The 24,235-nt window shown below is 37.0% G+C and overlaps 1 protein-coding gene and 1 long non-coding RNA gene across 5 annotated transcripts in view; one reads left to right on the top strand and one right to left on the bottom strand.

The window, feature by feature from the left end:
• SPAG16 (sperm associated antigen 16) overlaps positions 1-24,235 on the top strand; it is a 738,021-nt gene that overhangs the window by 419,088 nt on the left and 294,698 nt on the right. For all 4 annotated transcript variants that reach the window (XM_028509493.1, XM_028509494.1, XM_036022886.1 and 1 more), the window contains one exon: positions 13,938-14,064. In XM_028509493.1, coding sequence (XP_028365294.1) covers positions 13,938-14,064 — 127 coding nt within the window. The remainder of the gene's footprint in view (positions 1-13,937; positions 14,065-24,235) is intronic.
• On the bottom strand, positions 1,397-11,764 carry LOC118499997. Its single transcript, XR_004902517.1, has 3 exons — positions 11,695-11,764; positions 4,701-4,704; positions 1,397-1,407 (listed from the first exon to the last, which is right to left on the bottom strand). It is a non-coding gene; the product is annotated as an uncharacterized LOC118499997 (long non-coding RNA).

The following is a 24,235-nucleotide window of genomic DNA, read 5'->3' as shown; positions in this document are numbered from 1 at the left end:
GTGTATTTAATGGGTGGCCCAAGACAACTCTTCATCTTCCAGTGTGGCCCAGAAATGCCAAGAGATTGGACACCCCTGGCAACTTTAACACGGGGCAAGAGCTCAGGGTCTGAGAGGAACCCAGGGTGTGAGAGGACCATGGCGATGAGCAAGTGGTAGCCTAGAAAAGACTGGTTTCACCCCTTCCAACTTTTCTCTCTCCCTGCCGTGAATAACATACATGAACTTGCTTTAACTGTGTGATGGATAGATTTATAACCACTGAGTATGTGTCTCTGCCTGCAAATCAGGTGTGGGAGAAATATTTTATTTCCTTATTTTCCAGAAGTCAAGATAATTTGGACTTGAGTCTCTTTCTCATAAGTCTAGCTGAAAATTCTTACGCATTCTTAGTATGTCCATTCCCTAGGCTTGTGCCAATTATCTAGGACTTCATTCACCATTAATAATCAGGACCTTTTCTAGTCATTTGTTTTCAACTTACTGCTCAGTGGCCCAGCTTCATGATGATGTCTGATACTTTGGTGTTGTCTGTATATTTCTGAACAACTGGTGAGCCTAGGGTCTGGCACTCCACCCCTCACAAGGACCACTCAGCCTTTTTCTCTGAGATCTGACCTCTTCTCCGGGCACTGCAATGAGTGATAACAGAATTCCTTCTCACAGAATTTGACAAGCATCCATTCACCTTTCCCTCTTTGAAGAAATCCCTCCCACTCTTTCTCCTCCCCTGTAAAAGGTTCCCAGCAGCTTTCCCTCCCTTCAGAGATAACTTGCTTGAGATTAGAGTTTTAGAAAAGATAAGAAATACATTTGCCTCCACATAGTTTCTGCTATTTGTCTATCCAACATTCCAGAGGCAAACAATGACAAAGGCTTTCTCCCTGCCTCAGCTGAGGGATTGGGGGAAAACACCAGGAAAATAATGCAGGTTGATATTTCAATAGATTATATCATCATAGAGGAATAGCCTCACACATTGATGTCATGAAGACAACTGACATTAAAGAAATTCATTCCAAAATACAATTTTAGAACAAATACATAATGGGTAAATTATGACAAGGAGTTTAGTCCTGTATGTCATGCATGGAATATTTTGGAGACATAGAAATTAAATCATATTTAAGGCATATTTCATGGAACCTACTTATTGAAAATAATGAAATTATACAAAATTAAAACAGTCATGAAAATCGGAATGTATGGTTACTATACTCAGTATAAAGACATGTTGAATAAAAACAGATATAAAGCCACTGAATCCATAACTTAAAATGATTGAGAGTGAATTAATGAGGAAGCTCTTCTACCAAAGCTATTAGCAAGCTTATTTGCCCTCACTAATTCCGTCTCTTTAAAAATGTTTTCATGTATTTTATATTCAGGTTTGGTGGGTAGAAAGCTCTGGGCTCTGGAAAGAAGGAGAGAATCCTTTGGGTAAACAGGAAAGTTGAGCTTATTGAGAAAGATATGTATCTAAATTGTGTTTACCATTTCTAGTATTTTCATTTCTAGGGAGGACATTCATAAGGAAATGTATCCTGGCTTAGGAAGTTCAAGCTGAGTTTAATTATATTTCATCTAGCTGCATGTAACTTCTGCCAACATTTCTCATCTTTTATTCTTGTTTTCAGGTGTTATAGGATGTATTAAAGAGTAAGAAGAGAAAGAAATAGTAAGACACACCAGGAACAGACAAATGAGAGGCTAAGAACAGTTCCATATACTTTGTCTTCAGATGCTAAAAAAATGACTCTATCTGAAGTACTCCTATAAGCCTTTGTTTTTTTTTTTCCTCAACTCAGAAGGGTATTAGATGTATATAGCAAAAGGAGAAAGAAAATGAGGAGCTAAGATTCCAAATAGCAATTTTTCATTTCACCATTTTGCATCAAGTCACTGTGGGCAGATGATGGCAGCAACCATGGGATAATTAAGTTGCAGGGGACATTGTACACTAGACGTGCTGTGACAAAACTGAAGATCCCCTGAAAAGCTTAAAATGTTTTCTTTTTTTTTAAAGATTTTATTTATTATTTATTTTTTTTAAGATTTTATTTATTTTTTAGAGAGGGAAGGGAGGGAGGGAGGGAGGGAGAGAGAGAGAGAGAGAGAGAGAAGCATCAATGTGCGGTTGCTGGGGGTTATGGCCTGCAACCCAGGCATGTACCCTGGCTGGGAATCGAACCTGGGACACTTTGGCTCCCAGCCCGCATTCAATCCACTGAGCTATGCCAGCCAGGTTAAAATGTTTTCTAACAGTTTCCTCACCATTGTTTCTCTTTCCAATCTAACATTTTAAATTCACATTTTTATTCACATAAAGTGTTTATAAAAATGTTCATTTTTATTCACATTTTAAAGTAGAAGTGGAAAAATGGGGCCACCTATTGATACCATCAAGGATGATGACATAGGACTTATCAATGTAATACTTTTAGGAAGATTTTAGTCCTAAAACTAAACTTGTGAATTAAGATCAGAAGAAATTAGTTCTTGGATTATTTGTGTTAATCATACAATTCTTTCTTTTTTAAGCTACTTGAAATCCACATAAGACTCAGTTTATGTTTAAACAACATGTTCAATATTTCAATATAAAATCCAAAGGGAAGGAGATCCGATTGAGGGTTAAGTATTGGGAATAATGGTCTCTTACTGGAGCATATAATGCTAGGCAGGGCTGATGGATGGGAGAGGTTACAAGGACAAAGATAATCAAGCTGATTTCACCTGGTGATTGGTGAAATGAAGGAAACAAACAGGATGATGTGACAAATGGATGTTGTGGGTCCATTCAGTTTTCCATCTCTTTATGGTCAGAAAATACCACATTGAGCTTTGAATGAAAACTCTGAGCTGAGCGAAACCCACACTGAAATCATTCTTTCCCAACAATCTAGTCCCCTAATATCTAAGGATTTCCCCCTCGTTTTAGCCCCACTTCCTCTCCTTCCTGCTATGCTTGCCGGGTTCCCTGCTCACCCAGAGCCTGGCTACTATGGCTAGCTATCATGCCTCTTTCCATTAAACTTGGCCCCAATCCTGATATTTGGTTTCTCACTAAAACTCTCATTCAAGGGGTTGACGTGGAGAGGAAGAGGTGTAACATTCAAATGTACTAATTTGGCTATTTTGATCATATTATATTAAAATATTTTGTAAAAGAAAATTGAATAGAAGATTTTGGAAGTGTGTTTTGGATTTAAACTACTTGTTATATCTATTGATCAACTTACAGTTTACAATGAATTTGCTATAATTATCTTTAAAGCTAATTTAGTTCCTGTTTTGTCTAAAGCTTTATTTTTTTTAGAACAATGTTTCAAAACAACCCTGTTGATCTGTTGTGTATGTAAAAAACAAGACATTAAATGATGGGTTGATAGTTTTAAATCATAGAATTTTTAGAATCAAAAGTTCTTTAAAAACTCATCTAGCTGCAGAACATAAAAAGCAGCAGTGTATGACTGAAGCATATGAGCATTCACTCTTTCTTACTGAGGTCTGAGGTTGAGGCATATGAAAGATTGGCTTTCATGGTTCCACATCATAAGACACAGGTTCTAAAGCATAAGTAACCATTTTATTTAGTCTATTAACTTCAGACACCCAGACCATGAGTCAACTCAGCAATGTGACATTTCACTTCTAGCTCTTTCTGTGTTTTATAATAATATTCAGGGAGAATCATATTTTACATTTGTTTAATAGGCACAAAATTACCCAGAAGATATAAATGGGAGGTAATGAACCTATGCTCTGAAATTAAAGGATGGTTTAGGAAATTACTAAACAAATATTTTGGTATCGTGTTCTGAAGAACCAAGACACTTACATTTAGTCTCACCATATCAGATATAATGAGTTAAAAAAATTAAAAAAAACAAAATAAAGAAAATAAAAGAGATATTTCTCAATACATGCAAGGTAATCAGGTAATAAATGGTATTTTAAAAGTAATCTTTAATTAATTTAACCAAGGATGTGAAAGACCTGTACTTTGAAAATTATAAGACACTGAAGAAAGAAATTGAAGAAGATACAAATAATGGAACCACATACCATGTGTGTATATAGGAAGAATTAACATCATTAAAATGCCCATACTACCCAAAGCGATGTACAGATTCATTGTAATTTCTATCAACATAACAATGGCGTGTTTCACAGAACTAGGATAAATATTCCAAAAAAATTATATAGAAGCACAAAAGATCCCGAACAGCAACAGCAAACTTGAGAAAGCAGAGCTAAGTTGGAGGAATCACACTACCTAATATCAAACTATACAACAAGGCCATAGTAATCAAAACAGCATGATACTGGCATAAAAACAGATATATAGATCAATGGAACAGAATAGAGATCCCAGAAAGAAACCCACAGATTTACAAGCAATTAATATTTGACAAAGGAGGCAAAAACATACAATGGGCTAAAGATAGTCTAGCCAATAAATGGTATTGGGCATATTGGACAGATATATGCAAAAAATGAAACTAGACCATCTTCTTACACCATACACAAGAGTAAACTCAAAATGGATTGAAGACTTAAATGTTGCCCTGACCAATGTGGCTCACTTGGTTGGGCATTATATCCTGCAAAGCCAAAGGACGCAGGTTCAATTCCTGCTCAGGGCACATGCCTGGGTTGCAGGTTTGGTCCCTGGTCAGGTGCAAATGAGAAACAACTGTTCTTTCTCACATTGATGTTTCTCTCCCCCTCTTTCTCCCTTCCTTCTCTTCTCTCTAAAAATAAATAAATAAAATCTTTTTTAAAAAAGACTTAAACGTTAGTCTTGAAACCATAGAAGTCCTAGAAGAAAACAGGCAGTAAAATCGCAGACATTTCTCCTATCAGTATTTTTTTCTGATATGCCTCCTCAGACAAGGGAAAGAAGGAAAAAGTAAACAAAAGGGATTGCATCATACTAAAAACTTTTTTTCACAGCAATGGAAACTAACAAAATGAAAAGACAACCTTCAGAAATGTGTTCCACTGAATGGGAGAACACATTTACCAATCATACAGCTAATAATGGGTTAATATCCAAAATTTATGAAGAACTTATATCTTAACACCAGAAACACAAACAATTCAATTAAAAATTGGCAAAGGACATGAATAGATGTCATACAGATGGCCAGTAGATATAGGAAAAGATGGTCAACATCACCAGTCATCAGAGAACTACACATTAAAACCACATTGAGATATCATGTCATACCCAGCAGAATATGTATCATCAGTAAATCAACAAACAAGTGTCAGTGAAGATGTGGAGAAAGGGGAACCCTTTTGCGCTGTTGGTGGGAATGCAGACTAGTGCAGCCACTGTGGAAAGTAGTATGAAGTTACCTCAAAAAATTAAAAAGGGAACTGCCTTTTGACCCAGTAATGCCACTTCTGGGAATTTATCTGAAGAAATTCAAAAGAATGCATGCACCCCTATGTTCATTGAAGCATTATTTACAATAGTCAAGATTTGCAAGCAGCCCGAGCAAATGTCCATCAGTGGATGAGTGGATTAATAAAGCTGTGGTACGGGTACACTATTCAGCCATAAAAAAGAAGGAAATGGTACCCTATATGACATCATGGATGAACTTGGAGAACATTATGCTAAGTGAAATGAGCCAGTCAGAGAAAGACATATACCATATGATCTCACTCATATGTGGAATCTAACAAATGAAATGAGCTAAAAACAAAATAGAGATAGACTCACAGATCAAGAGCTGGCTGACAGCTCTCAGCAGTAGGGGGTGGGAGCTGGGTGGTGTGGTGGAGGGATTGGGCAAAGAAGAATAAAAAAGAGAACTCATGGGCACTGACAACAGCGTGGTGCTTGCTGGGGGTCATTGGTGGGAGAAGTTGGGGGAATAGAAGGGGAGTACACGCTGATGGAAGGAGTCAACCTGGGGTGATGAACATACAATACGGTGCACAGATGATGCATTGTGGAATGTGCAACTGAAACCCGTATAATTTTGTTAACGTGTCACCCCAATAAAAAAGGGAAGACAAGGAAATCTTTAATTAAAATAAAGTTGAAACATAAATTCTGGCTACACCAAGGATATTAAAATCAGGCAGAAGTGAGCTTATAAGCCCTCTCTCAGGAAAATGAAACCTTGACGTGCAGCATCTGTCAGTTTCCCTGGTCTAAACATCCCCACCATGACAGACTTCACACTGCCCAGGTAAATTTACTAAATGTGGAACTGGGGAGAGATGTGTCCCACTGTCCTGTAAACCAGCACAAATTGATGACAGAGCACCACTATGTCAGACCAGATGACAGTCATTTTACCTAAATTAAAAAATGTTTCTAACTCATAAAAATTGATCTGTTTGGCATTGTGGAAGGATAGCCTAACAGAAATTAATATTCTAGATAATGAATATTTCATCTGGAGCACTGAAATATTTCAAATAGTAACTATTTTTTTTAAAAAATGTCTGTGAAATGCATGTTATATTGTTCTGCCTGCAGAGCTTAATTTCCTCAGTGGCCGATGACCCACGGTCCACTGTTGACATTATATTGTGCTGTGTAATGAGGAGCGCGGTATAGATAGTGGTTAAAAGTACATGGTCTTGCCCTGGCTGGTGTAGCTCAGTGGACTGAGTGCTGGCCTGCGAGCCAAAGGGTTGCCAGTTGGATTCCCAGTCAGGGCACACGCCTGGGTTGCAGGCCAGGTCCCCAGTTGGGGGCATGTGAGAGATAACTACACATTGATGTTTCTCTCCCTCTCTTTCTCTCTTGCTTCCCTTCTGTCTAAATAAATAAATAAATAAATAAAATCTTAAAAAAAAGTACATGGTCTTAAGCCAACTGTTTGGGGGGAAAAGGTGCCTCCATCACTAACCACCTGTGTAATACCAGTTCCTTAGATTGTATATATTTTAGCATTCTTATCTATAAACTGGAGAACTTATCAATACAATTGGTTCTTGTTATTTAAGGTAGTTATCTTTTATAATGTTACTGCACACACTGAATTGGTGAATACAAAACCATTGCTCCTAAGAGGAACACAGGGTTAGTATCCTGCAAGCTGGTTCATCAATCAGTCAATATTTTTATGAGTGTTTCTGTTTAAAGACACTTATTTAAAATATGTCGTTGACTCATTCACGTTGACCTCACAGCCAACAGCACTATATAGCTCATGCATGAACAAAGCTTACCTAACGCACATTTTCCCCCTAAGTCACACCATGTCCTCCTTGCTCTTAGGAACACGGGATAACAGTACACTTGAGGGTGATTTTAAGCAGCAAAATCACCAAAACTACCATAAAAAGCACAAAATGTGAAAATGGTGGCACTAAACAGACTGAAAAAGGTCGTGGCTTATAGCATGGACTTGAAACAAGAAGGTGGAACTTCACCTAGTTTAAACTCAGCAGGGATGGGTGCATCATGTAACTCTAATTTTTTTGCCATTCTCTGCATGCCCACACCTGGGAATGCCTGCAAAAGCCTCACTTTGGGGGCTGAAATGACTGTTAGCAATTAGGCAATTCACAAATACGGAATCTGCCAGTCATGAAGGCCAACTGTACTATAGGGTGTTAATACATGTAAATTACAACAGTAGACACTCAATATATGACAGCTTAAACTACAGTGTTGAATGTAGGAACTGTTGTAGTATACAGTTCTTCCCTTTTGCCTTTGCTAATTTTCCCTAGGTTGCCATTCCAATATTTGGTCTTTTTATTCTATTTTGTCCATTTCCCAGTTTACTGACATTTACGGCTAAGCTTCCACTTTTTCTCACTGTCACCAGTGTGCATGCCTGCAGCCTTTGAACCCCTCCCTGCATGCACACCCTTGGCAAAAAGTCTGAGTGAGGACTTGGTACTTGAGCCTTCAGCCCCATTATAGTTATTTTATTTATTCACCTTTTGCTTTTATTCTCAACATGCTGGCTGCATTCCAGGTGTTTCAGGTTACCAAAAATCTCCGCGTTAAATATGTGGGGTTTTAGTACCATTTCAAAGTAATGCTCAGACTGTATGTTTATTAAGGGTTTTAGACAAGAGCTTCCCTTTGTCCAGGAGCTGTGACCTGTTCGTGAGCTTCCCTAGGGAAGACACTCAGAACGCATCACAGATTACTATTTCACAATGGATTACAGTGATCTTTAAGGTGGAGCTTGTGGCACACTCCCTGGTAGATTGTATTTAAATATCACTTCCTCCACTCAATGGTTAGCTGAATTCCATGGTCACAGAAAAAGAAACTATTGCATGATGAGGGACTTTATGTGTTTGTCATAACAGAAAACACACAAAGGGCTCCCATTCTTTACCTTTTATTAACTTCTGAAGTCAAAATTTGGATGTCCCCTGAGGACTTTGCCTTGCTGAGATGAAAATTTTGATGGGGTTAAAAAATAGACCAGGGGATGGGAGGAATCCCTCACTGAACTTGGACATTATGAATTGCAGTAGAAGGTTTTAAATAACTTTCACTTATGTTTATTTTAGATTCTTAGATTTAGGTACTTCATAAAGAATTTTTATTTCAGATAAACCCCATGATAAATCTTATTATTTTATGTTGGCTCAATTACATAAATACTATTTAAAATCCAGGTCTTACAAAGGGTTAATAAAAATGAATTTCCATTCACTTTTTCAAAAAAAAAGGATAGATATACTGGGCCTTTTCTTCATGTTTACTAAAAATATAGTCCTGCTGCCTTTTCATAAATGCTCCATAATTTCATTAACCACATTTTGTTGATCTCTAAATTCATACAAGCCTGAAGTTTAAAGGTACAATTTCATATTCAATATTAACAGTGTTAAAACAACCACACCAAAAAATAAAATAAAATAAAATACCTCACAAAGGAAAACTATGTGTTAAAATTGGTGTCCTTTTATGAGTTAACTTATGTATGGGAAATATATTGTAAATGAAAATGTAACTGCTCTAGAAGAATAGATAGCTTTGCTTTTGCTTTGTTTTACAGTGAGTTGGAAGTTCGGAAAACTGTCCATCATTCAGTTACTAGAAGGGTAAATTAAATCAGGGGGCAGGAAAGAGAATAGAGGAGACACAAGGAAATAAAGGAAAAGCAGGAGGTGAGTTAAGAATGAGCTATTGCCCGTGAACTACCTTCTGTCTACAGAAATGATAGGAAAGCAGCAGGCAGGGCAACAGATAGAAAATTGCATCAGGCTTCAGTGTTTATGTTTTTGATGGAAATGTACAAATGATTTCCATCCCTTACAGTGCTGTCATGCTCCATCACTTTAGTCCATTTTCACCTTGCAAGGGAAGTCAGAGTGGGACTTCCTTCTCTGGCGGCTAATTAATCTCTCACAAGCCTGCTCTTGCAGTGCCCCTCACCTTAAGCTAGTGACTCCTGAGCAGATTTCTTCCCCCTGGAGCAGTTGTTTCTTCCCCTGAGCAATAGGAAGGCTCATCTTTTCCTTTTCATTTAGGAAGCTCTGTGAGCTTTGGTATAGCATTGAGAAATAGCTCCTTCTGTAAATGAATATATGCTCCCAAATAATGGAATTGGGTTTCAAAGACAATAGACAAAGCCTGAATGTAAATTTTAAATTTGCACCATTTTTTTCTAATAGTGCATGTAATAGATGAGGACACATATAACTTAGATTATGCACTTTCTGTGTATATTTATTTCTTAGATGTTTACTGTGATGAAACAAATACATGCATAATACTGATGCATTTCCCTTAAAAATACTACCAAATTTTGCGAGTAGGAGAGTGCTTTTAGTTTAATAGCTAACTATGTATGTAAAAAAATTAAAAGGATAATTTCATATATGTTGAAATGCTCAATTAAAAATAATAAAAATCCTATTTAGTTTTATTCTATTTAATAATTACAGTCTTTCCCTAAGTTACCACAAATCAAACATTTACAAAGTGTATTTCATAATTTTGTCACAGATGGAAATTTTATTTCAGTAATGGCTCATAGAAAGGTAGAAATATGAACCATACTTTAATATTTTTCTGATACTATCCACATATATCTTTCTTTTTATTGTAATTATCTGTGTTGCTTTTATATTATCTTGCTTATTTTGTGAAATTTTTGTGAAATTTTATGTTTCCTTTACTTTTTATTTCCCTCTAGTTAAACACAAAATGCCTTTGGTCGCCATATATTGTGTGCCTTTAGAAAGCAGAATACATATATGTTAATGAAATAGCTATTCCAAATATTAAAGACCCTCTGTCCATCTGTGAAGATGTAACTTGACCCATGCATATATGGAAAACATAAGGAACAAGAGAATAGGATTATTATAAATATTCAGTTATTTACAGAAATATATATGGCTCACATTTTCAACATCTCCACGTGTGTGTAGTGTTAGCACCGAACAGGGTCCAGTGTGTGTCAAAGCCCAATATGTGGGAATGGGAGGCTTCAGCAAAGAGAGTAGAGGTTACCTGGCTGGCGTAGCTCAGTGGATTGAGAGCAGGCTGGGAACCAAAGTGTCCCAGGTTCGATTCTCAGCCAGGGTACATTCCTGGGTTGCAGGCCATAACCCCCAGCAACCGCACATTGATGTTTCTCTCTCTCTCTCTCTCTCTCTCTCTTCCCCACTCCCTCCCTCCCTTCCCTCTCTAAAAATAAATAAAATATTTTTTAAAAAAAGAAAGTAGAGGTTATTAGTTGAGGAAGTGGTGCCATGCCTGGAGTCGAAAATGAGCTAATGCTCAAAGACCTGGCTCCCCCATAGCTCCTAGGAGATAAGTTATACCAGGGAAAGATTACTAATCATGGCGACTAAGGGAGTGAGGCTTGTGGTCAAGGTTGAGGTCTCTACTGATTGGTCAACACTAGGATGGGGGTAGTAGGTCAGTTCATCTGTTCCTGATGTCAGTCAGGGCGTGTGTGGCTTTGTCTGGTGTTACAAGTATGTGGTCAATGGGGTGGTTCTGGAGCTGAAAGACAACTGAAACCTAAAAGTTATGTCTGGTTTTACTGAAATTCTGTCTCTGTGGTCAACAGACCCAAGGCTCTGTTCCTAAGATTATGCGATGTTAACCAGAATCTCATTGTCCTGAGAGCTTAGTAACTAAGGGAGTGGATATGCAAGGGAGAAGGAGGCAGGTGAGTCAGGGTGCTAGATGAGACCAGTTTACTCAAAAGGGAAGAAAAGCAAAAAAGTCATGTGAAACAAATGAAGTTTCAGAGAGGTTACAGTAGTAGTTATTTAAAAATGATATGCTGGATGTTGTTAACAGCACATCATAGAGAGCCTGTATTAGGTAATCTTTCTAGAAAAGGTAGTTGTTGGGAACAAGAAAATTAAGAACTAAATGTGACCTTAGTAAACAGGAACCGCATTGTAGCTAAAAAGAACTAACAAGGGAGACAGAGTGTTGGATGTAGTTAAGCAAACGTCCTGTGTCGTGCAAATATTCTCCCCTGGGTATGCTAGATAAGCAATGCTTTGTTTAGTTTTAAAAATTTGAATTTTACCCTGTTCCCACGCGCAGTCTCTGTAAGCAAATAGCTAACTGCCACATCAGCTTCCGTAAAGCACTTGCTCGCGCCAAAACCCCTATATAAGAACCTAGTTGTGAGCCCTCGGGGCGACTCTCTCATCTGCAGCCCTTGTAGGTACCGTGTCTCTGGACACTTAGAGCCTTCGCGCCTGCGCAGGTTAAACTTGGCCAATAAAGCAACATCTTTAATACCCTAAAAGTCTCCGACATTTGTTCTCACGTTTGCTGAATGCAACAGTAGTGAATTCTGTTTTAGCAACAGTTTAATTTGAGGCAAATTATTTTTGCCCTGTAGGCTTCATTTTCTTCTTTGGTAAGACAAGTCTACTTTGGTTTCAAACTAAATTCATGAATTTGGCCCTTCCTTCTGGGAAGGTGGAACCTTCATGGTGGAACCTTTCTTCGGTCTCCACTGAAAGTCTGAGGTGCTCAGTGAGTTCTCTCTTCTCTGGCTGGCATCAACGTCCAGTGTCCTGCAGCGGTGCCTGGTCTCTGGTATCACCATTCAGTTCTCAGCGACAACACAGGACATCTCTTCTAGGCCTTCTGGAACTTACTCTGTAGAAATGCCATCTAGACCTTAGCCAGCAATTCATAATACACCCTCACACAGACTGCTGCCATTCCCAGTGCAGCTCCCTTTTCTCAGGGGCCCTACACTGTACATTTAGGCGTGTTAGCAACCCAGACTGCTCTCCCTGCCCCTTGGCTCGGTGAGATTTTAGTTCTCCTGGGGGTCTGCCATTGTAGACGAGAGCTTGGAAAGCAGAAAGGCACAGCAGGCAAGAAGCTCATGTTGAGTTTTCCCCTTAATTCAGGGGCTTCCAAATTGCACTGTGTTTAGTTCAGTGCCAGCAACAGTTGCCTGATACAATTTGTGTAATTTTGTAGCTGTTTATGGTGAGAGGAGACGTACAGTCCTGGTTTCTGTGTTATGCTTAGAAATATAAACCCTAGTAAGACATTTTTACTGTTAGATAAAGGAGATAAAGAAGATTTCTATAGGTGAGGCAAGTGGGGGGCGGTAGGGGAGGTCAGGAGCATGGACAATTGATACAGAACCTGTGACTCAGGGACTTTGCAACAGCTATATGTACACTTTAAAATATACTTTAAAATGGAGGAGAGATAAACTTCAGAGAACAAGTCATTAACACACTTAGAGGTATGTCTGTGGAAGACAATAAGTATGTTTAGAAGTTAGTGATAACCTAAGTTCAATTTCCCTTCTTCTGCCATTAATCTTTAGCAGATAGCTGCCCCCATACAAAGATAAGTCATAATAAGAAGGAACCAGAACTTATGAAGAATTGCAAAAATTGAAGAATAAATAAATAAATATAAACCAAAATTCCCCTGAAGGACATACATTGCATAAGAAATGATCTAATTAAAGTTATCAGGAATTCAAACAAAAACTGATCAGAGCTTAACTGACTGGTTGTGATATTAAAAAATATAGTGAATCATCTGTTCACAGCATTATTAATTACCTTCCACTCTTTATTTTTCAAATAGATTTATAAATAAAGTTAATTAAAAGCAATCAAACATTACAAGTGAAGAGTGACACCACTGTATGCATATGCCGTTTCATTAAGAAACAGCCCTTTCGTAAAATGGAAAAAAGGCAAGACTGCGATTGTCTTTTCGGCTATTTCTGATTGTTTGCATCAGTCATCCGCACACTACAGCCTAAATCAGAAGCACCTGAGCGTTTCTGAAAACACAGGTTGCCAAGTCTCAGCCCCAGAGGATGAGTCTAGAGAATTTGCATTTTAATATGCTCCCGAGTGGTGCTGATGCTGCTGGTCCTGGTAAAACCCTTTGAAAACCATTGGTTTAGATTCTCATCCCTAAAGGCAAATGATAATCACCATGAGGGGATGTTAATTCAAACTAATACTCAGGCTCCATTTCAGACCAATTGAAATAGAATGTCTGGGGCTTGAGGCTAAGTATCTCAGGCGATTTTAATATACAGCCAAAGCTGACAGAGAAAAAAAAAAAAAGAAACAGAATGACTTAAAGTTTATCCAGTCTTAACCCATTAGTGGAATGTTTTCTTTTCCCAGCACATTCCTTTATTAAATGGGAACAAATTTATGTAGCCATTCACGATAAGGAATGGGTGGGATAGTATTAAGATGGCTTTATCAATGCTTTTATAAATTAGAGATAATTTAAACTTGGTCAATTTCATGCTATTAATGTATACAGTGCTTAGAGCATAAAGTAATTTTAGAATATTTTACAACTGTTGTTCTTGAACATTTTGCCATTTATAAACCTATTGTATGCCTTAGATATTTAAATTATCTTTATTAGCATTGTTCTATACAGTTAGCGTAAGAAACACGTAGGTGCTAACTTCTGAGACTTTGGTTCCTAATTTCTCCCTCTGCAGTGAAAGATGCAGGTGCACCCTGTATGGACACACCGACTCCGTGAACAGCATCGAGTTCTTCCTTTGCTCCAACACTCTCCTCACAGGCTCTGCAGATAAGTCCCTGTCCATCTGGGATGCGAGGACGGTAAGCAAACTGATAACAGCTTTTCCACGCGTTAATAAGTGTAGGCACTCTTAGTCACTCTGTAGGTGATGGGTACAACTTCTAAAGTAATCGTGCAAGGGCAGGTAAAGTGGAAGAATGGTAGTGCATTTCTGTTTAAAGGTCCTGTCAATGTACTGTTATCTACCCTGCCTCTTAAATGTAAGGACTATACAAATAATGTAATTAGTTCATTAAATACTACTTCACTCATTTATTGAAATAGGAACTCTGCTGGGTCAGCACATAAGAGAGAGAAACACGTAGTGCCTCTCCTTAAGTGTAATCAGGCAAGGAAGGAGGAAAAGGAGATTACGAGACGTGTTAAAATGGAAGAGGGCACACACAGTATGGCAGAAAAGCAAGAAGGAGAACCCTCATGTGCTCGGAAGAGTGTGGATGGCTTCCAAGAGGAGGCTGTGCCATCGTGAGCTGAGATTTGGAGGGGAAGGACAGTAATGTATTAGGTTGTTCCTAGAAGGTTGGATTCTGGGAAAGGGCAGTGCATGCTCAAAGCCATGAAGGGTGAGGCAACAATGGCATATTTGGGAACAATACTATGTTTGAATAGAGCTGAGAGAAGAAAAAAGAAATGATAGGCAAGAGTACACAGATGGCCAAGGACAGGATAATAAGTATCTGATTGAAGTTTTATACTGCTTTGGAGGTAACATAATCGGATTTGCCTTTTCGAAAGATTGATAGTAAGATGAAGGAATCGGTCTCCTTGAGGAGGCTAATACCTCAGGCTAGGGGCGGAAGAGAATTTGAACTAGGAGTTCGTGAAAATAGAAAGGATTGATGGGTGAAAGACAGGAGGTTTAACTATCAGAACTCAAAGTGACTGTAGATGGGGACTGGAGGAGGAGGAGGGACTTAGGGCAGGGCGAACAACGGTCCGGTTGGTCTAGGACTGCGCCTTTTCCGGGGTCACGGGAATTTCAGTACTAGAACTGGACAGCCCGCAACTGTGGCTCCTAGAGTGATTTAGATGTGAAGAAATGGTGACAAAATGTTGGGACTACACACTGAAACAGTTTAGCCGTGAAGATGAAGACGTGAAAAGGCTCTAGCTCCAGAGTCACATAAAGGCTCCTGTTATATTTAGATAGGAGACAACATGTTCGTCTGATTATGGGTAAGACCGGGGGAAAGGAAGGGGTTGAAGAAGCAGAAAAGAGAAGAGATAATAGAGGGGCTTATTGAACACTGATTTTAGCAATTTGAAGAAGGCCAAGATATGCGAAACAAGATCTCCATATTCCTTCTTAGCAACAGTTGATGAAGATAATGAAGAAAACTAAGACCCCAGGAGACTGTATGAAAAGGAACGAAATATCCATAGTATCTGGTTCCTGGGTCAGTAAAGCAAATACAGCTGTAATTTCTCCCATTAATCTTCCCTTATATAACATATGATCAAAAGGGAACATGAAAATGACATGCATGTGCTGTGAACAGTGACTCAAGTTCAGTATGGGAGACCCTATTTAGTCCTCTAAGGCAAACTTATTTAGGATAAATAAAGAGCAGGATGTCCTCAGGTGCAGCTGAAACTGCCTCAGAGACCATCTTCACACGTTGCAGGGTTAGACTTCTGAGGAGGCAAAGTCAAGGGGCACGGTGAGAAAAGCGACTGAAGAATAAAATCTCAATGATTCACTGTAGGGTACCAAGGTCCCACAGCCTGGACCTTGTTTTACAATAGCTTAGACCTTGATGCAGTGGAGTTCACTTTTGCTAACAGAGCATCAGTGGAAATGCAAGGTTTTCAATGAATTTAGTCCAAATACTTAGATGTGAAGTGTGTATAAAAGCAATCGGTAAAGGAAAACCCATCGAGAAAACATTCATTTAGCAGTGACCTAAATTTTATGTTCATTTTCTCTTGCTATCAGTTTTTTTTCTTTTCTGTCTCTCAAAGTGCTTTAAGTGAATGTTCTCAGAAATTGGGTCTCTTATTTACTTTCTCTCATGTGAGCAACTGAAGCACTAATGCCTGGAAGTACAACTGTTCTTATGATGAGGAGTCGCCTCTCATAAATCTGCCTTAAATGCACAGAGCCGTTTGTTGATGGTGACCTTCCTACCTGATGCTGCGAGCTCCCTGTACTGTTTCCGTTCCCCACAGTAGCTCTGAAAGCAGGAGAGGGAGGGAGTCAGCGCTGCACAGGGCCTGTAGCGAGCGGCAGCCTGTGCATTGAAGGTATGTGTGCAGAAACGTGGTGAATCCCAGGAACATTACTTCGATCAATATGAATATATATTTTTAATTGGTTTAATCACTAATTAAAGTGTATATTATTAATATTTTTATAATTTTATTATTGATATGCATACTAGCCTTTTTATTCTTTAACACTAGGAAAAGGGCTATTTGGTATAAATGAAGTGTTACAAATAATTGCAAATGCATAGATGATTAGGAATAAAATTCATTTAATGTGTGTATTTTCTGAAGACACTTTCAAACCATATGGTAAAAAATGCATATTTAAATGGGTATCTGTAATATAGGCTTATCATGTAAAACAAAGGGAAAAATCACTCTATTTAGGTTACTAATAACTAGCCAGTGAAAGGTGATAACTAAAATATTGATATACCAATCTACAAATAATGTACAAAAACCAACTCTAGAATTAAACAGCCTCATTTCACTACAATTGGATAATGCACTGCTAGTGATTTTGTCTTAGGTGTGTCCCATTTTTTAAAGCACAAAACAGAAAACCTTGAAATAACCAGATTTTTAAAAATTCATTTTATAGACATAGATTTAAAAAGGTACATGTTATATGTTGTTTATAAAATATGTAATTATTATATAAACAATGAAGTCCTTAAATGTAAATTAACTTTTAGAGTTGAATATTATGAGATATTGAAATGGTAACCAGGATAGCTATAATTCCTTCTCTATAATAATAAAAACTGCAAAACACATTAATATAGATGATGTTGTTTGACTTGTAACTTCAGCTGAATACACAGTATGCTAATCTTTTTGATAAATTTGAGATTATGTTAATTCTTTGATAAATGATAAACTCTCAGGGTATACTAAAAGTCTGAACCTAAAAGGAGATGAATGACTTTCTTCTCGGTAAAGCAAAAACAGTACATTTTGTCACCTTAATGTGATCAATTGGTATTGAGACATCCTCTAAAATATTTTTGATTAAACATGAAAATGACCAGTGGATTATATTCCTATAAATTAGTTTTAAATTTCTCCTTCTCTCATTTCCAAATATATACTAGTCTTAAATCATTAACCTAACCTAACAGCTCATTGTCAAAGATGATGTATGCACTGACCTCTAAGTCAGCCTCTAAGTCAGCCGGACGGATCAGCCCTGAATTCTGTGGGAGATGAGGAGAGGGATATAAATCTCCATAATTACCAAAGAGCAGCTATTAAATAGCTTGCAGGTTGGAAGCTCATGAAATTGTTCTGTTTTACAGGACTACACACACAGTGTTTTCTTCAAAGTTAAGAAACAATGAAATTACTTTATTAAAATTGAAAAATAAGAATAAGTTTTAATATGGCCAGAATATGATGTATGATATAGCGCATTTAATGAAAACTTATAGTGCTCTTTCAAAAAGCAACGTGAAAAATCCCAACATACATCAGTGATTTGGAAGCCATTTTAAAATAAATGAAGTGAGATTATTAGGCATTCACGAGTTCAATGAAAATATCAAGGCTTTTGCCCTGGCTGGTATGGCTCAGTGGATTGAGCACTGGCCTGTGAACCAAAGGGTCACTGGTTCGATTCCCAGTCAGGGCACATGCCTGGGGTGTGCAGGAGGCAACCACACATTGATGTTTCTCTCCCTCTCCTTCTCTCTCCCATCCCCTCTGTCTAAAAATAAATAAATAAAATCTTTTTAAAAAAGAAAATAACATGGCTATTGATATTTTTTAAAGGATGTTCTCATAATATAGCAAAACATACACTAGGATGAGTAATACGCCTGCAAGTTGTTCAGAGCTGGTTTGGTAATGGTCACAGAGTTGCTGACATTTCGTCTCTTATGATGAATCATACACAGAGTTCATGGTCTGGACTGCCTTTGGTGGCCATGCCTTGCTCCCTGGACTAACTGCAGGTTCTTGTCCAATACATGGTATTGTTCTGACCTAACTTTAGCCAAAAGATCCAGTAACTGATCACTGCGACTTTCTGTAAAGCAGCACTAAGAACTCACCAATGAAGTTAAACTCTTGAGTCCTGTCTGGTACCTCAACCATTGTCAATGCCATAGTTCAACCTGCGCCCTCCATAGGCCTGCGGGTTTCCCGAGAGTGATCTGCTGAACTCTCAGAGGAGCCTGGCATTAGTCACAAGCCAGAATGTGGAAACAAAGGCAAAGCTTGTACTTTCTCTCTCTAGGTTTTATTCCTAAGCCACATTTAACTGAGTAATATTTATTGAAGATGTTTGTGGCAGGCAGCATTCTGGTTTCTGTATTGTTGACTCTGACAGAGTCCCTGCCCTCAGTGAACACATAGTCTATCAGTGAGCAGACATAAAGATGAGTTATCTTAAAATAATGTAGTGATTGTTATATACTCAACATAACTATATCTTTGGCTTATTGTGCCAAAGCTCACTATTACAAGAAGTGATCTAATGATGAACACTTATTTAACGCCTACTATGTGCTGTCACTTTACCTATAGCATCTATTTAATGCTTACTGGAATTACCATTACCTGTGTTAGGAACTGGAAAAACAAAGGCTTAGAAGAGTAAAATAAGTTGCCCACAATCAGCCAACTAGCAGACAGCAAAGGTAGGAAGCAAGCTGACTCTCCAGTCTCAATTTTATATTATTATTTTTTGACCTCCTGCTTTTTGTTGGTCCTTCATTGAAAAACTAGAAGTATTAAAATGACATTTCAGTGAAAAAAGATGATGTGCTTATATTTGCAAAAATAGTGTTTTAACACTACAATTAAATGTTTCACAAGTCAGATCTCTGCTTGTCTGCAGCAACTATTAGAGCTACAGATGACTGCTGGCAAAGGCATAAACTCTAGGGGGAAAAAGACATTCATGGTCTGTAGCTATCAATTAGATACGAGATTGTCAGATTCATCCACTAATTATGCAAAAGCATTTTTGTTAAAATTTTCCTAAACATTGTCCTTATTCTGAAGTCAACCAGTTGGTCTTATAAACCAATCAGAAGTTTTCAAATATTTTAAAACAAAGTAGAAAATTCTGCTCCTATATTGTTAAAAGAATTTGATTCAAAAGCTTTCAAAGGTGATTGCCCTTACATAGATTTGGCAGAGGAAACACTTTCAAACAACTGTTATCAAATGTTCTGCAGAGCAAGCTTCTTTTGAAAATGGTTCTTTTTTTGTTCGCTGTTAAAATGCTACCTTTACTTTGATTATTATTTTCAAAAATATCTGCTTATAGCACACAGTTGACAAATGTTTGTGATCACATAAAATGTGAACAAATTATGTATGTTTTGTGGGAAAAAGCATAACTCATCTTTAAGGTCAACTTTTTTTCTAATGTTTTGCTGAAACATTACATGAAATTCTATGGGAATATGAAACATTTTCTTGGTTATTCCCTGATTCATTACAAAAGATTGTGAAAGGTATAATCATCAAAAGACTAGTTTGCATAAAATTAAGCTGCTTAAAAATATTCAAAGTGCTCCGAATTGCTGTAATACATTACAATACTTGAAGAGTGCCTCACTGCATTGTTATCCATATATTGTGATGCAGCTTTCTTTAGAGATCTTGATTCAATGACCTTGACATTGTACAAATCTTATGCAAAAGCTTACTCCTCCTGTACTAAATAAATGTCAGCTGCCATGAGTTATTAAACACTTTATACCCTATGTGAAATTAAGCAATATATACAAAAATCTTTTTTAAAGGCTTTCCTTTTATTATTTCTTTTACTGAATGTACCTTTTTACCCTTCAACTGGTGAATTTAGTTTACTTTTATTCTTAAAGTCTCACTTTGCCTTTTCTAAAAAGCTCTCCAAATTTGCCACTCTGGATTAGGTGTCCCAAGAGACCACAAAGAAAACGTGTACCACGTAGAATTTACTAATGTTTTAGTAGAATACTTAAAATATTTAACTTGACAAATGAGGGTTTTTTTTTTTTCCACAAAAAGATAAGCCTTACCAATTTGCTTGTTTTGGGGGTAATAACTAATAGCTAATGTGGTACAAGCAGATATGTTTGAAAGATAAATGTCCTTGATTGTTTCTATAGAATCCTAGGCTTACATCTTATATTATTTTGTATTTATGTCAGATTATAGCACAAGAATAGTACACAGACCTTCTGGCTGAATTCAGACCCCAAATCTGGTGCATATTGAGCAGTGTGGCATTGGCATTCATTGTCTAAAATCTTTCTGTTTCAATTTCTTCACTTGTAAAATGTGAATAGTAGTATAGTACTTATTACATAGGGGTGCAATGGGGCTAAATGCTTAACCATGTAAAGCGCTATCAAGACTGATGGGTAGATATAAGAACTTGATACGTTTTAGATTTTCTGTGGCAGCCATCACATCATACTACGGTTGTTTGCTGGCTACTGTTTGTCTGTTATGAGACTGTGAGCTTTCTTCTCTGATTCCGCAATGATTGGCATAATAGGCATTCAATAGATGTAGAAGAAAGAAAGGGAGAATTGGGAGGGACCATAAATCAGATTTTCAGTTTTTATGAAGAAAAGTCTCGTATCTGCAAGATTTGCTGTTTTTTAGAATTGAAAATTAGTATTTTTAATACATAATAGAATGATCATAGATTGAATGAATTTCATATAAGGGTTTAAACAATTGTTGTTTAACTCATAAAATGCATTTTTCTACCTCTCATATACTACATAAAATGTATGCTTAGTAGTCTAGCAAAGTGGTTTGCCATTTTATTAATCTTTTTAAAAAAAGATATTTGTTGTATTAATTTATAAAATCTTTTTGTTCTCTGGTCAGTTTTGCTCTTTTATTATTTTCTTTCTTCTGACAAATTTGGGATACTTTTGTTCTTATTTTTCTAGTTCTTTAAGATATAATGTTATGTTGTTTATTTCAGATTTGTTTCTTGAGATAGGCCTGCAATAATATAAACTTCCCTTTTATTACTGCATACTGTCTCTTTTGTTAAATTTTATTTATTTATTATCAAGAGAGAGGAAGGGAGGGAGAAACAGAGAGGGAGAAATATCGATGCACAAGAGAAATATCAGTTGGTTGCCTCTCACATGCCCTCAATCAGGGACCCAGCCATCAACCAAAACATCTGCCCTGACCTGGAATTGAACCGGCAACTCTTTGATTTAAAGGCCAGCATTCAATCCACTGAGCCACATCAGCCAGGGTGTACTTTGTGTTTGTAACTAAAACATGCTGATAGGTTAATTCTATTAAATTATTTAGATTTTTAAGAATTATAAATAATTTCTTCACTCTTCATTCATTTCAATCAAATCTCACAAATAAAGATGTGTTTTGTTTTAAAGATTTTATTTATTTACTTTTTAGAGGAGGAAAGGGAGGGAGAAAGAGAAGGAGAGAAACATCAATGTGTGGTGACCTCTCATGCACCCTGTACTGGGGACCTGGCCTACAGCCCAGCCATGTGCCCTGGACTGAGAATTGAACTGGTGACCCTTTAGTTTACAGGCCAGCACTCAATCCACTGAGCCACACCAGACAAGATGTGGTTTTAAGAGGGCATAATAATAAGTACAATTCCTAACCAATTATTTAGAATAACAAACATTTTTGACAACACTTTATTTTTGCCTTAAATAAGATACTCCACTGCACTGCCTTTTATATTGAATTGTATGGATTGAATTGAATTTTATGATTGAAGGGAACAATCCAAAAGAAAATACTAGGATTAAAACTTTATTTTTTGAATAAAAATAACATGAGCTAAATGTTCTCAAAAACTTTCCCCATATGCATACCCAATTTTTATTTCCTTAGTAAAATGGGTTTTCTTTTGTACCATCTTGAGAGTATTTGTATTGTTAGGAAATAAATGATGATCTAAAAGGGCATTAAATTTAGATGCAGTAGGTACAGACATTTTTGTTCTTATGGCTTATACTACTAGTTATAATAAAAACAGCTAGTATTGATTCCGTTAAGCACTTCAGACACATGATTATATTTAATTATCACAAATAACATTTTAAGTTAGAGAATGTTTTCACCATTTTCTAGAAAATGCTATATATGTTCACCATAACATTTCTGAAAAGATGATGAATAACTGTCTTAAGAGTGTATAGCTATAAGAGGTGGTCTTGTGACTGCGACCCTGTTCCTCCCACCCTCAAAGTCCAAGTCCCTACACTGCTCCATGCTATCTCTATTTTAACACGACACTAGATAAATCCAGTTCTCAAAAGGCATTGTAAGCATCTGCTTATGTCACTGGGTTTGATAGCATTTCAGATAGAATAAAAACCCTCTATGTATAGTTCAACATCACCTTGCCTTCTTTATCGGATGTTCTTAGGGAAAAGTAAAGATTATTGTATGGTTAAACACAATTATTTAGTTTAATACCTGCAGATATTGCCTTTGTAGATGTGGTTGTCCCTAGGTTTGGTCTCTCGGCAAAACTATATTTTTGGACCTATTTGAATTGAACATAGTATAAGATTATCGTATAAGAATATTGAGGCTACCTTATCATAGAATGCTTTTGACCGAAAGGAAACCTTAGCGCATTGCTTCCAGCCTTTTCTGCCTTGAATATAGTGTGGATTATAGATTTTCAAAATGGATAGAATGGATTTTGAATACAGGTTTTGTGACTTCCTGGTTGTGTGAAATAAGGCATGATATTTAATACCCGTGAAGTTTAGCATTTTCTTTTAAAATGGAAATAATAATTAAACCATAGTGTTAACAATGGCGGTATGTATTTTGAAGTCAAAAAAGAAGTTATTTTTCCCTTAATTGGCAGCTGAGAATACTAGCATCAAGTCTTTTAATGATTTGTAGTTCTCTCTCTTTGGTTGCTGGGTTCAATATGTAATAAAATTGAACAATTCCATGGCAGATTGCTTCACCTAGTGTTTTGCATGTTGCTGTCACTTTCAAGAACTCACTGACTATAAGTCATTGCATCAATATGCAATTCTACTGCCCACATAAGTGTTTATTTGACCTATTTTGCCTGTAGTCCCCTAATTTCAGCCCAACATACAGAAATTACTGTGGAATCATTGTCACTTGTTATTTATTCTTTTATGCATTCAACTCATTAATGCTTCAGTAGTGATAACTTGGCTATACTTTAAGACAGTCTTCACTTTGAGTACATTGTAGCACTATGTGTTAATTATAATTTTTAGGTACCATTGTTGAGACTGGAAATTAAGTGCAGCATTTTTAGCTAGGGTTTCTGGTATCCTGTGGTGGTTTTTATCAGTGTAAGATAAAAGGCCACCTCTTTTTATGTAGATCCCCAGCACCAGAAAATTATTAACAGTTAATCAAAGTTCATTTCTAGTGGATAATCACGAATGCTCCATAAACTCATTTTTGAGGTTTGCTGTTTGTTTGTTTACTTATTATACTCAAACCTTCATTCAGTAAATGAAATCGGACAAGCTGTCTTGTCTGGACTCCTCTCCTCATGACGTAACAGAGTCCCTGATTTTTAAGTACACGGAGTAAAATGAGACACATCAGTTTGTAGCAGTTTTGTATTCTACATTTAAAGACAAAAGTTTCAAATTCAATCATACAACAAAATGAAATTATAAGCTGCTATAAAAGATATAAGGAAATGGCCATTTGTTGTTTGACTACCAAACATTTAAGAAATTTTCTCCCTCGGGGAAAACCAACAGCACACAGGAAACTTGGAGGGAGGAGGGACTGCAAAGGTCCAAGGCTTTTCGTTTGCTTGTTTTTGTTAGTTTTTTCTTTTTTTTTTACCTGTTTTTGTGGTTTCTGGGAAGATAGGACACAGGCATATCCATGTAAAACTGTGCATCTGTGGGGAGTCATGCAAACACGGAAGGGAAGGTAGTAAGTTATTTGAAGTTAAAGTCTTATCGAACCAAATTTACTAAAGACAGTCTCCTGGCCAGACTCTTCCCAGTGGGAATG

The sequence above is a fragment of the Phyllostomus discolor genome, chromosome 4, assembly GCF_004126475.2.
Source record: "Phyllostomus discolor isolate MPI-MPIP mPhyDis1 chromosome 4, mPhyDis1.pri.v3, whole genome shotgun sequence".
In the NCBI taxonomy this organism is placed as follows: Eukaryota; Metazoa; Chordata; class Mammalia; order Chiroptera; family Phyllostomidae; genus Phyllostomus; species Phyllostomus discolor.
The sequence above is the reverse complement of the archived record's forward strand: the minus strand, read 5'-3'. Positions and strand labels throughout refer to the sequence as shown.